Source organism: Procambarus clarkii, chromosome 83, assembly GCF_040958095.1.
Source record: "Procambarus clarkii isolate CNS0578487 chromosome 83, FALCON_Pclarkii_2.0, whole genome shotgun sequence".
NCBI lineage: Eukaryota > Metazoa > Arthropoda > Malacostraca > Decapoda > Cambaridae > Procambarus > Procambarus clarkii.
The window spans coordinates 6504969-6523113 of record NC_091232.1 but is presented as its reverse complement, the minus strand read 5'-3'; the positions used below and the strand labels follow the sequence as shown (position 1 = coordinate 6523113).

General features: G+C 33.6%; 2 protein-coding genes across 2 annotated transcripts; both read right to left on the bottom strand.

Moving 5' to 3' along the window:
* Positions 1-1724: 1724 nt before the first annotated feature.
* On the bottom strand, positions 1725-6117 carry LOC123768696 (uncharacterized). Its single transcript, XM_045759385.2, has 2 exons — positions 5766-6117; positions 1725-4489 (listed from the first exon to the last, which is right to left on the bottom strand). The coding sequence occupies exon 2, from the start codon at positions 4475-4477 to the stop codon at positions 2495-2497; it is 1983 nt and encodes a 660-aa protein (XP_045615341.1). The 5' UTR covers positions 4478-4489; positions 5766-6117; the 3' UTR covers positions 1725-2494.
* Positions 6118-8678: 2561 nt separating this feature from the next.
* Positions 8679-17538, bottom strand: LOC123768697 (uncharacterized). Its single transcript, XM_045759386.2, has 4 exons — positions 17279-17538; positions 16276-16699; positions 15808-15977; positions 8679-14525 (listed from the first exon to the last, which is right to left on the bottom strand). Exons 1-4 carry the CDS (start codon positions 17479-17481, stop codon positions 14312-14314), a joined length of 1011 nt encoding a protein of 336 aa, XP_045615342.1. The 5' UTR covers positions 17482-17538; the 3' UTR covers positions 8679-14311.
* Between the last annotated feature and the right edge of the window lie 607 nt (positions 17539-18145).

Genomic DNA, 18145 nt, shown 5'->3' with positions numbered 1-18145 from the left:
GGGATGGGTATGGGGTGCATAATAAAGAAATTGAATTGTGTGTATCTAAGTTTATTAATATAAAAAAACTTTACATATCTGCTGCTCTTACTACAGTATTAGTTATTTCTTTTTTTTCTCTCATTACTGTTGACAACTTTCAATGTAATTTAATTGGTGCATAATTAACATTCATTGTAATTGTTTCAATTACATATTTTAATGTTGAATGTATGCAAAATTTATCTTGATAAATTTTTCAAGCCTTAAAAGTGTACAATACCTGGAGGTATTGTACGCTTTTAATTCTGAAAAGGTTAGAATTTCAGAATTCTGAAAATTCTGAAAATCTTAAAACTCAAAAGGATATAACAAAAATTTATTAGAATGAGAAAAAATTTATTTACTGAAAGCAAATGTAGCATTTAGAATGTACATGCTGTACGTACGTGTGTGTAAAATAAATTTATATTGTTATCATGTATCATATTTCACTTGTATGACTGAAATGTAATATATAGGCCCAGTATGCTAGGCAGTGACTAACATCTAGAGTAGCATACATGTTGACTATATTGATGATAGTTATATTTTGATGACTTATAAATCAGATCTGTAAATTTATAGGCTAAATGAATCCTATAGATATGATTCAAGGAAAATAATACTATTAATGGCCAACAAATTATATGCCTTGTTCCAAATATTAATTTACTATTCATCTTTGATTGATAGTTTATTCAATTGAAAATATAGATCTTAATTGAAAGAAATATATATTTAGTTATATAGCTCTTGCTAAAATCTAAATAAAAGCTTTGAATTACAGTACTGTAAATCAACAAATTTAATGCACTTAAAATTACAGTACAGTATAAGGCATTTTTATGGATATCTTAGGCAGACAATCGATACAACTCAAGAAAGGCATCCTTCCTCATCACTCAACCAGCTTGCCAAGTGCTTTATCAATCAATTATTTTTAAACCAAGTGTAAAAAGATTACACATACTGGTAATGCAATATATCACTTCATTATACAGCATAAATACAGTACTCTATGTATACAGTATTAATATATCAGTACTGTGTATAATATATACAATACACACAGTACCCGTATATAATATCATATGCAGTACAGTACAGTATTACGAATATTTATAAATTAATGTCTGTACATGAATAATAGGAAAATATTAACCTACAGCACTGTAGCTATAAACTTTGGAGGTTGACATTCTATGTGGTGGGAAAAAGCATGTTTGCAGCCATGATGAAATATATATGTGATTGTAATTACTGTATAAGTGGGCTTTATTATATCGTGCAAGTAAAATCATGATGAATGCTACACAATTTACTTTAAAGCTTTATACAAGATTTGTCCCCATTTAGAGAGATTATCAATGAAGTACCTCTGAGCTCGATCAATCTCATTTGCTTTAACGTGTCAAATGGATTGTACATTGTATGAATAAAATATTATTATTATTATTATTATTATTATTATTATTATTATTATATTATTATGTAGCCTTCTCAGATCACCGGGTTCTTAACATAGATATGTAAATCCAAAGTTCTCATATTATAACCACATTACATTCTGATAGCCAATAACAATATCTTGAGTTAAATTAAAACTGCTTAAGACAAATCCGAGACAAAATAATTTATGAACATATGGAAGCTCCTTTGGGAATGCTAACCCTGTGGACCCTAGAAATTAACACAGCAACTTTGGTATCACTTGGTCCTCTTGCCTTGTAATTCATGAACATCATGGTTACATTATACAAGTACAGTATTAATATACAATAATATGGATTCCTTTCCGTCCCATTTTAACGCTATACAAATTATATAATACTGTAGTGATACAGAATGCAGTCTTTGAGTATAGTACAGTATTCTAATGTATGCTTACAATGCTAATTACGTAACACATATTAGGACATATTAGGAGAGCAAATCTCGTGTATACTGTACAACAAAAGCAATGAACCTAAAAAAATTAATTGATGGATATAAGTCGTCAGGTATTTTTTATTTTTCTATTAAATTCGTAATGCGTGTGCTGACTACATTGCATTATTAAATACTGTACATGCAATGTCTAGTTACTGGTTATAGATTAGGAAAGCACTAAATTTACTGTACTGCATCTGTAAAATTATGGCAATATCCTTGCAAAAAATTACTGTATCTGCTTATAAATCTGTACTGTATTAGAAAGTTTGATGGGATATTTTAACTCCAGCACATGCCTAGTCCCATATTCTTTAAATGTCTAAATGTTAACAAAAAAAATTAAGCCTTTAAAATATTGCGCATAAAACAAATACAGAACCCCTCACCCACCCATGCACACACAAGTACTGAGCACATATTTATAGTTTACATTAACTACATATTATCTCATTTTGCTATACAAGGATTAGTACATAAGATTTATGTTGACAATTATTATTTACAAAATCTTGTATTTCATTTCCTCCCTTGGTTACCTGTGCTACCATGATGAATCTGACAAAGTTTCAGACAAAGGTTCACTTACAGTTAAATCTGCATCTGATACACTTGAAACTGTTGACTCATCTTTGAATCTTTGATAATTCTCACAGCACTCTAGAGAATGTGCATGATGAGCTACATCTTCAGCTACATCCTCGCACAAAGATTCTACAACAACCCTGATGTCGTCTGAAGCACAACTTGAGCTGCTCTCTAATTCACATTTAATTTTCCTATGTGCACTCGCTTCTACATTCACTTTTTTAGTCTCTTCAGTCTTTTTCTCTTTTTCATCCTCTTCGCTTCCAGAGAAATCTTCTTCAGAGAGATCCTCAACCTCCTCTGATGATTCCTCACTGAGCATGTCAGAAGAGAAGAGGAGAAGGGAATCTCCATAATCTGATGAGAATAATGAAGTATCATATGACACATTATCATCATCATCTTCATCAAACATTGATTCATCTGATGCTGAACATGCTTGATCACAATCCACACTCTGAAGACCCATAATTAACTTAGAAATTTGATATTTAGCAGCTTCAATTTCAAAAAATATTTTGAAGGACTGTGGAAGACCAAGTAATTCTATTAATTCTATCATGTATGATTCCATCAATGCCCCTTTGCAGTCTTTGATACATAGTTCATGAAGAACCAAATCAGGCCATGTCTTTCTGGGAATGTCAGAGACCATAAAAACATAATCAAAGAGAGATCTAATGCACAGTTGCCGAAGACCTGCAGACACCTGGCCAAACATTAATGTTATCAAATCAGTAGGCTGAATTCTTCCATCTTTTAAATGTACAAAATTACTCAAAGACAAAAGAGGTGTCACCTCAGAAGCAACAGTCTGATTATTCAAGCATCCTGTGTCTATAAGGGGAGAAATGGATGATGAAATAATCTTGTCAATAAGGTGTTTATGTGGACGAACAATTTTAATATCAAAATCTTGTGAAGAGACATGAGTGTAACGAAGTCTGGTTGGAGCATCGGCTAATAACGGTGCTAACAAAGGAGTTGATAAAATGGGCACTTGCTGAATGTGAGAACTTGAACAGAAAAAGCATTTACTTGGATATGTAACTGGTACTTGAGAGAGAGAAACATTAGTTTGTGTGTGTGCTCCATACTTACACAGTCTTGTGGCTAAATCTACTGCTCCAACAAACACTGCTCTAAAGAGTGCTGTTTCACCACAGCAATTATGCATGTTTACATCAATAAAATCAACAGTATCACACATGACATTGTACAAATGAAGAGAATTTACTGGATCATTTCTCAATATGGCATCCATTAATGGTGAAGTCCCATGAATGTCACATAGATTTAAATTAACTCTACAAGTGTTCAGGAAACACTTTGCTAAGACTATATCCTCATGTTCAATCACCCAGTGGAAGAGGGTCTTGTGGGCAAAAGTTGTAATAACATTAGGATCACTACCATACTCTAAAAACACATCGATTAAGTCACTGGTCTGCTTGACTAGTTTATTACAGCTTTCAATGTTAGGCATACACTTTGTACCTTCAAAATCTATGGTGTTAGTTATAAATTCTAGCTTAATTTCTTCTAATTCAAAGTACATATTTAATTCTTCACATAGAATTTCAGAATTACCATCCACGTAAGATTTAAGCACTTCATGGTACACTACAAGCTCTTCAAAAGGGCTAGGTGATGCTCGATCCAGATCCTCATAGGGTATCCGTAGATTTGGGTTAGCACCTTTTTGGACAAGCAATTTTGCAATTTTTAGGTTGCGACTCTGTTCTGTGTGGTAGTGGTTATTAGTCAATACCATGTGAAGAGGAAATCTTTCATATTGTCCATCATTCAGAAAGGATGGGTCGCTGGTGGCTTGAATAATCTCTTCTGCATCCTTAAAATTTCCACATTCTATGGCAACTGTCAGTGGAGTTTCATTAATTCCAAATTGGCCTTGGAATTGGTTACGTCTCCAAGCCATGGTGAAGGCACACTGAAATAAATAAAATGTGCTAATAGGACACATGAATACAACGTACACACACTTACTTGTATTTATGCAATTCAATTTTCTTGTATTCATTCATGTTATTCTTAAAATAACATGTTTTAACTTAGTTCTCAAAGGGACTTGTGTGTTCATTGGTTATAGACATTTACTGTACTGTATATCACTATAACATGAGTTTTTGTTAATTATTAACCATTATATAAAATAAAAATACAGTACAATAAAAAACTTTTTAGCATAATTATATAAAGTACAAAGAAACACATTAATGTGATGTATCAATGAGAAAATTGGTAGACGCCATGATAAGAATTCAAACCTGCACACTGGGTACTTCCAAGCATGTGCCCTAAACAACTCGGCCATGACATGATCAAAAGCAATGCAACCTGCGATTCAGCTGAATCCTCTACTCTTTCTTGACAATGGAGTAATAAGCAATTTATTTTATATTAATTTGGGAGTATATCATGGTTGTATAATATTCTTTTTGTAGTTAAGAATATATGGGTGGGGTGGGATCATTAGACAAAGTGACGTCAAGATTGGAATATGGTTTTAAAAGAAGGGTTTTTACCATGGTTATGATAATAAATTTGATGTTTGCAGATGATACAATTCTTAAAGTACAGAACATTACTCATTATGTTCTTTGTGAGGGCAGTAGCATTCCAGGTTGCAATTCTTTTACCATCTGGTGGTACAGTTGACTAAAGCGCGTCTGGGAACATCCTGTGCGTAGGTTTGAACCTTCATCAAGTCCCTTGTGGATTTGTTTATTGGAATGGATACATTATGACTGCTTTAAAATAACATGTTTTAACTTAATTCTCAAAGGGATTTTTGTGGTCATTGGCTATAGAATCTTACTGTATATCACTAAAACTTATTTTTTTTTAATTATTGACCATTATATAAAATAATAATAGTTTTGCACTTAATTTACATTATAGACATTAAATTAGGAGAATGAGTCATCCTGCCCTAAGTGTTTAGCTAAATGAATTGTGGGGTTCAGTCCCTGAGCCCAGTATGTGCCTCTGTAACCCTTTCCACTACCGCCCACAAGATGGGTATGGGGTGCATAATAAATGAACTAAACTAAACTGCCCTAAGTCATTAGTTTACAGCATATACCACAAAGACAATGCTGACAATAAAACCAAGTACAACCAATGATTACTTTCAATATTATGAATGTATAGTATAAAACAGTAGATGAATATTTAAGGTTTTGGACCATACAAATCTCCCTTACCCGTTACATAGTACACACAAATACTGCTTCGGGTCCGGTGATTTAGCAACTATTATTCATTTCTTCCTGTCACCAAGGATATGATAGACTTATTTTTCCATTTGACTCGCCGATAAAACTTGACAGTATTTTATTTCAAGAGCAAATAAACATTGTTTATATTGCCTACTATATATGCCAAAGCTGGGTGTTCATAACACGATATAAGCATAAAATAACTTGGCTTCCCTCTTCACAGCTAGCAGAGTGTATTATTAAGGCCTCTGATCCTTGATATAAGAGCGCCAGACGTCAGGTAGTGGTAAAGGGTGTTGTCTGCCAGGGTTCTCCAGGGAGCGAAGCAGCTGGAGGAAAGTATCATTGTTGTGGGTCGTTTTGTGGGCTTTGTTGCTCGGTTATACTCCCACATTCAAACGTACGTTTTCTTTGGTATTCGATATGCTGCAGTGTTAATCAAATAAACATGTAGGAAATGTATATGTTTATCTCTCAGAATGTTTGGTAATATGTTTATTGCTTATGATGTGTGTTTATGTATGTATTAACTCGATGTACTGAACGGGGTGAGAATAGCTTGAGCTACCTCATCCCTTTGTGTGTATTTTACCTCAATAAACTTATTTCAATTTCAGTTTCAATCAAATTCATTTTAATTTATTTGAAAATCGCCATATAAAATGACAATTTATTTTAAAATTGTTTTATTTATATATACATTTTTACTTAATACAACTTTGATTACCAAATGCATTGTGTATTCAATGTATTGCATATGTGTATTTATTACACATAATAATAACTTGTTATATATATTTTATGAAATAGATACATGAATGGGTATATAAGACACAGCATGCGTCCAGTATTATAATATTCTACTCGTAGGAAAAGTCAAGGGCTATATTGTATCGTTGATACACCTGCATTATTTCACAACCTATCCCTTTGACCCCTGAATGTTAATACAGCCTGATAGATATACTGTACTGTATATATACCTGAATTTTCCTAGGGGGTACTATTCTAGTGGCGCCGATAAGGCCAAGAAGCCGGCGGGTTGTCAAAGGGGACCCTCCCATTTATCCTGATGATTTTATCGAACTGGATTTTTAATTGCAACAGTGTTTTGACAGGTATGCCTTCAGCGGGTATGAAGTTCCATGGGTTTATAACACTGTGGGTGAAAAAGCATCTGTTTTCTGTCCTACATTGTGGTTTGTTGAGCTTGAAACCGTTGTTCCTTGTGTTACATCTGACCTTTAAAAGTGGTGTCTTGACCAATATCCTAATTGTTCTGGAAAGATTCAACATCTTTACCTCTGACAGATAGCTAGAGGTAAACCACTCCTAGTGTCTTACCATTAGCAAGAGGTAAACCACTCCTAGTGAGTCCTACCATTAGCCAGAGGTAAACCACTCCTAGTGAGTCCTACCATTAGCCAGAGATAAACCACTCCTAGTGTGTCTTACTATTAGCAAGAGTTAAACCACTCCTAGTATGCCCTACCATTTTCCTTTACCTTTATTTTGGTGTTAGGCTCAAGACCTATCAACTGGAGGAGGGTTAGTAAGGCCATTATACCTTATTGACCAGTCATCAAGAATTATTGTACTAAATATAATTCACATACTCCAAGATTAGAGTAAGCTTTGTGTATATACACCCATCTATATACAGAGCAAGCGTGGTGATCATTTAGCTGGTTAATATGGTGATATTTCCTTTTCAGACAATTGCTTATTTAATGTTATACATGTTATAGAGTTAAAGCATTTAAAGAACAAGGTGTATTAACTCAACAGTAGCACCTTAAAACTGGCATAAGAAGGGTGGGGTGTTGATATCTATTCCTTAATATATTTTTATATTTACTAAATGATCATTTCATCTTTTATAGTGGTATACCATCATTGAGCAAGGTATATCACATGAAGTGGCATCTAAAACATTGTATAAAGAGGTAAGCATCTTTGTTACTTAATTACACCCTAAGATTATTTTGATCAATTTATAAATGTATTTTCTGAAATTTCAATACAGCACTGTATTATCATTTCCTGTTTCAAAAGGCAGGATGATACAATATTACTTGTAATGAGGCTAAGGTATGTACAGATTTGCTTAACTAAGCAATTAAATTACTCAAAATATTGGTGCATTCAGAAATAAAATTTAAATAAAACTGATGGGAGTTGCATATCAAGTTTCCTTTGCAACAAAGTTGGTTACTTGTTTTCATTTCATTTGAAGTGTAGAAATTTTAAGTTTTAATCATCTTTTTTTCAGTTATACAAAGATTATACTCGAACATCAATACCTTTAGCTTTCAGATGAGAACACCACTTATGAGGGCTAGGAGTCTTCTTTATGTCTAAATTTCAGCCTAAAGAATGCTTTGTTTGGTAAATATATTGGTATATTTTGAAATATAATTGCTTTCTCTTTAATATGGTGCTTATATATTTAATGGGCAGGACCTATTACTTAAACTATACAACATTATGCTACATTTAAGAAGCATATTTTTTAAATATATTTAATTTACTAATTATTTTGATATTTCCTGATAAATATTTGCTTGCTGTCTTACATCTTTATATTCAATGAGCAGGGCACATCACAATTATAGTGCAGTAATAAAGATGCAATTTAACAGCCTCCTATTTTAAGCCTTTCCTATCCGCTAAATTTTGTTTCCTATTGTTGGGGACAAGAAATCTATTAAGCTTACTGGGATATCCCTAGGACAAGGATATACCTTCCCCAGCATGTGATTCACAACAGTTGCCTAACTCCCAGGTGAATAGAACTAATAAGAAAATAAGCTCAAACTTCTCAACCACCATTGCCAATTACATGTTTCTGATAATTTTTTAAAGCAAATATGGAAATATAACAAACTATAAACAGGGTAACTTACACAATTTTATTTAAAATACAAATACAATAATTATATATATAAATATATAAAATATACTGCAATACAGTATATACTGTAATAGCTGCTAGTAGCATTTTAATTTATATATTAAAATATTCAAGTCAGATCTCTTGAAAAAGTAATTTTTTACAGTTGCCTTTTAATCATGTAATTAGGTAGTACTTGTATTTTAAGACAAAAATTATATTTAAAGAACTATTAGAGAGCAATGAGATCCTTTAAAAAGAGCATCGAGACCCTTTAAAAAGGTTAACTTGAGATGAATAAGTAAGTAAAATATTTTGGAGGGAAAAATATAGTATTTAAAGTTAGTAATTATCAAAGAAGGCACCAAGCCAGTAAGACTATGTAGCATCATCTATAGCACAGAACAGTGAAAAATGAACAGAAATCATTCTGGATGCCAATACTAGAGCAAAATGACAGTGATGCTAAAAGTATCAGTCACCAACGATTTTACTGAGGGACAAGTGACTCAAAGGAACATTGTAAAAGTAAGGCTTCTAATCACCCCGAAAATCAAAACACCATGAGAAGGTGTGCGACTGTACATGGGAAAGTGCGGTACAGACAGTAAGGCACAAGTCATAAGAAATGAACTGTTTGTTTATGCAAGTGGTTTATGGAAGTGAATGAGCCATGAACGACCCCTGCCTCATTCCATAGCTGATCTCATTGAAAAGATATTCAGCAATTTTGTACAGTATTATGGACATGCCTAAGTAAGAAATCCTCAAAAGAAGGCACTAAGCCAGGAAGATATGCTTAGTGAAATACACACACATTTTTTTTTTCAGATACCATATTCACTCAATATACTTTATGTAAATTAAGCCAAAATTAAAAAAAGGAATAACTGAATCCCTTTCAACCAGAGATTTTGTAGCAAAAATCATTACCTTACAAGTTGTACAATACCTATACTATTGTAGAATAACATTTTGCTGAACACATTTAGCATAACAAAAGCAACATCAGTAAATAGTTTAAGGTACAACACTATTAATAGCTCTGCAGTGTATAGGTTGTGACAGCAAATGTTTAACCCCTACATAATGAAAATATAATTACCTGCTCATGTATTAAGCAGATATTTTGCAACTTCTTTTATATAAATCACAGATAATTAGTTTACTAACAGAAGCAATATATATATATATATATATATATATATATATATATATATATATATATATATATATATATATATATATATATAGAATATATATTTTACCTCTGAACAAAAAATCAGGTCAATTCCAAATAATGTAAAAGTATAGAAATTAATAGCAACATTAATAAGTAAAATACCGTTTAGAGGTGATCTCGGTGGGAAGATTTAGCTAACGGACACTATTTTAAACAATTTCACTTTAGCATACTTTTCTAATACAGTACATTTTAAATCCGTCCTGATCATTTACCATGTTTAGTATAAATAAGCAACTGTTTTTGATAGTGACTTTCATTTCAGTTAGGAAAATTCATGTAACATTTTAATATATTTGTTTAATCAGCACTTTTATACTGAAGATCCCTGGTCATACATTTTCAAATACTTCAGTGAATGACTAATTCATAACTTTATGATCAGTATAGTTGAACATCATGGTCTGATCCAGTTGATGGGGACTTCTCACTATTAGATAGTGTAATTTAACAAATATATTACATAAATATAAAATAAAATTGTTATATAATGGCTATACTGTATAAGCAAACCTTGTATATAAGCAGGATATAACCATAATTTGCCATTTTAGATATTCACATAAAATCATAACCATCAAAGAACAAATGTAGCTCGCACTGCTAAAAATACTACATTCCCAATACAGTAAAAGTCTGCCAAGCATACAGTACAACAGGTCAAGTGACATGTTCAACTGGCTCCCAAAATAATACATAAAACAAAACCTATCTTTGATGCTTTGCTCAACTAGATAAGTTTTCTTTCCAAAATGGACTGGTGGACTTCCCCTCCCCCCCCCCCCACACACACAAAAAAAAAAAAAAAAAAAAATCATTGGCTGCGGTCAACTGTGTAATGTTCCTAGTTTAAAGACCGCCTGAAGCATCTGTTGAAGTTCTACACATGCTAACTTGGCTATAACACAAGTCAAGCCATTTACTTGCACAGCTTAATAATGTATAGATAATGTGTGGCTATATTGGGAAATATGTAGAGAATAAGAAAATGAGGAGTGTGTGGAAATCATGAGTAATGTATAGAAAGAATGAGCACTGAAATATGTAAATAATGATAAATGTGTGCAAATGCCTGAATTTATAAAAAGCCTGAGGAATGCATGTGTGGAAAACATGAGTAATGAGTGTGGAAGGCTTTGGGAATCAGTGTGGAAAGCACGAAGTATGAATATATGTAAAACTTGTGTCATGAATATGTTGAAAGTATGAGAAATTAATGTGACAATTAAGAACATTTGATAAAATGTAAAATATCTAAAGAGAGAGAACCATAAAAAATGGTGAAAAGCATAAAAATGTATGAAAAGAACACGCAATGTGTAGAAATTACGAGTACTTCCTCACAAACATAAGTAATAAAATAAAAAGGTGAATTTTTCAAGTAAAAAAAAAATAAAAAATAAGATTAGCACCAAATATTTTTGGAATCTGTTCAAGAATGCATATATTTACAGAAGTTAACCAAGGCTCATTCCAAACAAAAAAATTATTCCATGATTTGCTTAATACGAGAGAAACAAAAATCCAAACCACACTTTACACATCCACAGAAATTTGTGGTTCCACAGAAATATCCCATTACTATTTAATATCATATGAGCAATAAAGCAAGATCAAATTCCATCATTACCAACATAATATCTATCACAAAATCCGACTACCCAAGAGATCACGGAGGAAGAACAGAGGGACCCCCCAATACCCAGTCTCATTTTAACTACTCCTGATTATGAATATTTCACTGTATTTGGCACTGTGGCATCTTAATGTTAAAGTTAAAATATCTCGCCCAAGATTCGACATAATGAATGTCAACTCCCTTGAATATTAATACTGTACTGGTAATATTTTTCTCATTCGTGCACGTTTCTTTCTAGTGGCACCAAGGATTACCTACAACACTACAAAATCATTTGCCTACGGAACCCCATATTATTAAACCCTAATACTTAAATAGTTAACTCTCTGAGAAATAAATAATTTTCCCCTTCATTCCTTATGAGAACAGTACCCAGTTGTGACACCCATCATGAACATTAATGATCGTCGAGTCACTGCTGCAACATGGACCAGAAATAAGATTAACAAAATATAACCAGCATAGAATAATTTACCTTAGTGTAAATTTTGTTTAGACTAGTATGGTATTCTATAATTCAACATTACCTTTTGAATAATGCAATACCTCTGAGGTAAGTTAATTTAGCTTTTCTGTAATATACAGTACATATTTATACACAAGTGTATTAATGCAAATACCAACAAACTTAATTACCCTAGACAAATCCATGCAATCTTCTTGAGACCTGTAAAGTTAAGTGTTTCATAATCCATATATAGCACATTACAGGTACCTTTATGGTTATTCTATTAAATGTTCAGAGAGCAGTCGGTTAGATTCCTATTCCTCAATGTTCAAATTTTGACCTATAATTATCTTACTCCAAAATTTAAACTGTCTTATGTAATAATAATCTCTAGTTTATTTTTCATTATAAACCATTAGATGTATTGTATAATAATAATAATAAAATATATATATATAAACGTACAGAAGAGGAACACCTCCTGCATTACTGAGACAACATAGTTACAATCACATGAATATCTTGCTTGTGAATGCATATGTTGTACTAACGTGCAAGAAACAAGCCCCCACCTCCCCAAAACAAAAGACACTTAATACCTCATCCAGACAAAACTAAAAATTAATGCAAGAGAACTATAGGGCTATAGGGTTAGCAAATTTTCTATTTACTCAATAGTACACCTTGTCTCTTCAAAATAGCAAAAGTTTTAAACTCAAATGCATTTGAAAATTCACTTTGTGAAAGATGCCCATTTAAGTATCATTAATTACTCTAAAATATGCATATAAACACAGCAGTAATTTTCCTTGTCCAGTCTTAAATTGCTGATCTCTACAGGTTAGAATACATGAACTTTACAGAGAAAGCACCAAGGACTGATAATGATGAGAAGAAATACCAAACAAAAAAACTATTGGTAAATAAGGTTTCACCGAGAACTTTCTTAACGAAAGTTTTCCTCCGAGTGGAGCTTAATCTACAAATAAAGTCTTCTCCCACTGGTAGATAACATTCGTTGAGAGCTTAAGAGAAATTCTCATCAGAACAAAACGAAAATGGTCATTTACTTGTACTTAAAGAATTTATGGCAGAAAGAGAACCTTGCCTCTAAAAATAATCTTAAAAAACTAGTCATGAGAGCTTCGATATGTCTTGTGTACACTGACCCCCACTAATGAATACTGTATCTATAGATGCTTCATCCTAAATCCCTTCCATAAATATCTCAAAAACACAAATTTTATCTGAAAAACTTCCCATCAGTAATACTGGCTCGAAAGAAATTTATGCTACAGTTATAAAGCTGAAAATCATAAACTGGAATGTAGGGTATAAGAGAATCAAACAATTGTACTTAAAATTATCCCCGTGTACTTATACAAATCTTTGGAAAAATAAATCGAACATAATGTAAAAGTCATGGAATTTTTTTTATAAAAATAAAATATTAAGTGCACTGAAAATTAAATGGATGAAAAATGAAGTGCACGAGTTAAGATTGAGATGTGTTTTCTTTTGTGGTAAATGAAGTGTCAAATTTTTTTAATCAAGATGCTAGCATGCTAGCTTACCTTACCTAGTAAGGTAAGGTCTTCTTGCTAGCTAGCAAGAATCATGCTAGCACATTGGTTAGTGAATGCCACACATGCTTCAGCAAAGAGTGTATAAAAACACAAGAAATGAGTAAATGAATATGTGAAATTTGTGAAGAAAGGAAAACAGAGTATGCGAGTGAAGCTTGGAAGACACGGGTTAAGTATGGAGTGTGTAAAGAAACAATTCAAACACACAGTTTTAAATGAATGAGAAAAATTTCCTATACAATAATCTAGTTATGGTATGTAGTATAACAAAGAGCTGCCTCTGCTAATAAGTATTACATCCTTGATAAAACAAAGTTTGCAAACTACTAAATGCATGAAAATGCAAAAATAACGTGTGCATTTTACCGATAGTTAAAATAATATCCATGAAATATACGTTTGAACTTCAAAGCGTGATAGGTATGTGTATATACCGTATATATATATATAAAATTACATTATATATATTTTATCATCAAAGTTGAACTTGGAAAACATGTTGAGCATGAATGGAATTAAACACATTTGCTGATTAAAAAGTAAATTCCCTATTTAAAAACTCTTTCTAAGCACTGTAAAGTAACAAAGGAGTTCAAAAATCCCCATTCACAGATTTCAGCTTCATCATAAAGTCAGACAGTGAATACCTCCACACTATCATACAATAAATTGTGTATTGTGTAAAATTGTGTGAAAGGTTCAGTCAATACAAGGGCTTACATTTACTGAAACTGAATCCATTTTTCTTTTTCATTATGAAGGATTCCACTGCTCACATGTTCAAGGTCCTTCAGGCCTCTGTTCACAGCCGTGATATCACGATGTAAAGCCTGGGAAGGAGAATGGAAATGATTCCATTGACGAGGGCCCAACGGAGAACCTGCATGATGCTGAGCCAATCGTATAACACCTCTATTTTCATTACCATAGATGTTCCTGTAAAATTTAAATTAATATTAAATTCAAAAAACAAATGGTGTAAACCTCAGCTGAATTCAAAATACTGCATAAGACTCACCATTAGGAACATTCTCCCCATAGTATTTTTTAATTTGCCCATGCCATACTTACACATTAAACACTTTCACTACAAAGTTACCTAGAATTTCACACTGAGATGCAAGGGACAAAACATATAACAAATATTAATAATTTCTATATATAAATGAAACATTCACCATTTACTCCAAATTTAAGAAATAAATTGGGTGACATATGCCCTTATAATATTTTATACTCTATAGACTCATTACTTTCTGAAAGTACACCAGATGTACTTAAACATCATAACAATTAGTTAATTGTCATGGTGTTTACATTTGTAAAATGCAATATCACAACAGTAATGATATTCCATGTAATGCTACTACCACTACATAATAGTAGTAGTAATAGTAATTTTTAGTACCGGTATTACAGTCAAGTTCGTTCTCAAATCACAATTGGGATCTTCGGATTCAAATCCAGGGCGGGACAGAAATGGTTGAGTACGTTTCCTATCATCTATTGCTCCTGTTCACCTAGCAGTAAATAAGTACCCAGGAATTAGTCAAGTTGTTGTGTGGTTGCACACAATGATTTATTATTATCATCACAATGTTGTCCCATAGGCGTACCAATGCTATCTCACAAGTGTACCAATAGTGTCTCAGGTGCAGCAATACTATAGTGTCCCCACAGGTGTAGGTAGCAATTCTATCCCATAGGCGAAGCAATGCTATCCCAAAATAGTGTTTCAATGCTATACAACAATCAACAATACTGCACTTAGAAGTGGTGAAATAATACTTGCACAAGTTATTGAACAGTTTATCAGTAAATAGTCTTTCTGTCTTAGTTTTATATATTTGTATATATGCAATTAATAATTAAAATTGACTCTTTGAATAGTAATTCTAGTTTGAAAAAATTTCTTGATAACTAGGGTCCTGATATTACAGTTAGGTTCGTTCTCGACTCTCAATTCTAGGTTCGAATCTTGGGTGGAACAGAAATGGTTGGGCACATTTCTTATCACCTAGTAGGTATTCAGGACTTAGTCAATTTGTTTAGGAGTTGCTTCCTGGGGAGGGTCAGTAATGTCACCATGGGAGGGGGGGGGGGAGAGGGAAACTTGATACAAGCCTAATATGTATATATACACTGGCTGCCTGTCCCCCCAACACAATAAATTATTATTGTAACTAAATATAACCGTACTGTGCTGTATAAAGCTTACCTTCTAGCAGAAGCATTTTGAAGCCTTTTAGGTCCCTTGGCATAGCTGTGAGGAGTGGCAGGAGTACTCATGTCAAAAGGGGAATAAAGTTTGCCAGGAGTTCTTCTTGGAGTACGAGTGGGTGTTCCACCATCCAACTTATACCGCCGCCGAGTAGAGTTTCGAAACATCTGGAATTTTTTTCCCAACAAAATTCAAACAAATATTAAAGCACCAGCATGATAATATTTATAGGAATTAGCTTCCTCTCCACTCCTTCTCTTATGAAACTTTCTTCTGTAAAATTTCCTTCTCCAAGGCCGCGGGGACGCTGAGCCCCGGAAGCACCTCAAGGTAACCTCAAGGTAAGGCTATGGGTTTTCATATTCTTACATTATATTATATGCACATATACAGTATTTGCATGCCAAGGTGAACCAAGCAAATAAATTTTAAGTACAGTACATCCCTAGGGGAAAAAAAATATACCTGTGTAAATGATGAAAATGATGTCCTAACCCCTTGTAGTGCACGATTCATCTTCCTGCCACCTTCATTAATGAATCTGCTAGTTTGTGGCTTCAGCTGTGAAACATTATCCTGGATGTTGTTCCAAAGGGGCGCTATACCGGAGGGCAGCTTGCGAAGCGAGCGCCGTGGAAAGGGTACAGAGGAAGGGGCAGCTCCAGCTGGCCGATTACTATTGCTATCACAGCAATCTTGAGAATGGTGTGGATGGCTTCGTTGCAGATTTGAGTTATTTGATGGATATTCATATGGTTCCTCATAACCGTTTTCCTCATCCTCACATTGCCCAGAAGAATGCTCCTTATCCGCACATCCATTATTAGGATTAGTCGGGTGGTGCTCGGGTGCTTCAGGAGCATGATTTCCATGATGCTTGAATGTGTTGCTAGAAATATAAAACATTGTGAAAGTTTTTACAGTATTCAAAAATAAAATGGTGCAAAAACTATCTCGCACACTATTCTTTAAAACATCAAATGCTAACAATCCCAGGATTTTCTAGAAAACCTTTACTACTCAAACCAAACTAATTGAAAATCTATCTGGAAAACTATTGGTTAATTCTATTCAATGAAAGAAACCATTTAGAATTCATCCCCCAAATTCTTACTTAAAAAAATCTATAATTTATTGAACACGAAAATATATTACATAAGGAACATTGCACCGCAATAATTGTATTTATAGTCATGTTAACTCATTAACAGCATGAGGAACAAAGTTATTCTCATATATAGCTGCATGTGGCCAAAACAACATACAATTAAGGCAGCCCAAAACCCCAGGCATCATAGCAGCTTCCTTGTATCCTAATCTCCTTATCTCTGGATCTATCTTGAGCAAAGTGTTCAGACTCACTACTACCAACACTATAAATGTCAAGGATGTAATCTATATGCTGATCAGCCCCTCCAAGCCCACAGGGGGTGACGTCAGTAGCTAAAACAAGTTTCCGATGACTAACTTGCGTGTGGGTGGTGGAGGAGGAGGCGGTAGTAAAGGCCCTCTTCGCCATCTTCCCTCCTGGTGTTTCTCCTGGCTAAATCTATCCTGCAGATTGACCCGGGTTCCGGGTGTGGTGGGCTGGTAGTCCTGGCTGAGGCATTCGCCGTTGTGGGGGCGACGCCCGCTGAAAAACGACCAGCTCCTAGAGAGTTTAGCTGCCATGGCCACCTCGGGGTGTATGTTTACCTTTTCAAACTCGCCGCTAATCCCTCGTCGCCAACGGCGAGGGTGCGCGGTGGTGCCAAACGTCACACTGACAACTATTATAAACGGCAAATTCGCATCATATACTAAAATATTCACATTATTATGACGATAAAAGTTCTATTTCACTAATTTGTATTATTTATATTCGATTGTATGCATTATATGATATGTGTTATTAAATGGATTAAATCAAAAGTTGTACAATATGTATGACGTGTTCACTCACGGAATTCCTTAGTGAACCCCAACGGTCACGTGAATGAAGTGCTTATTGCCTTGTGGAATTTAAAATGTGCACCAGTTTCACAAATTTATAATATGCGCCATTATATAGAGATAGATATACTGTATGTATGTAAACTTAGGAACCTAATTAAAAATTATGTTAGATTATATAAGGACCTACCCGAAACAAACACCATAGGCGATATGTTTTATTAATTTTAAATATTAATAAGATGCAGCCTGTGGTGTTGCATGTGCAGGGATACATGTTAAGTTACCGTAATAACTGTACTTGTACAGTTATCAATATACATGGGTTAGACATGTATATGATGGGTTGGACATGTATGAGTGGGATTGGGTGGTTATAAATAGGAGCTGCCTCGTATGGGCC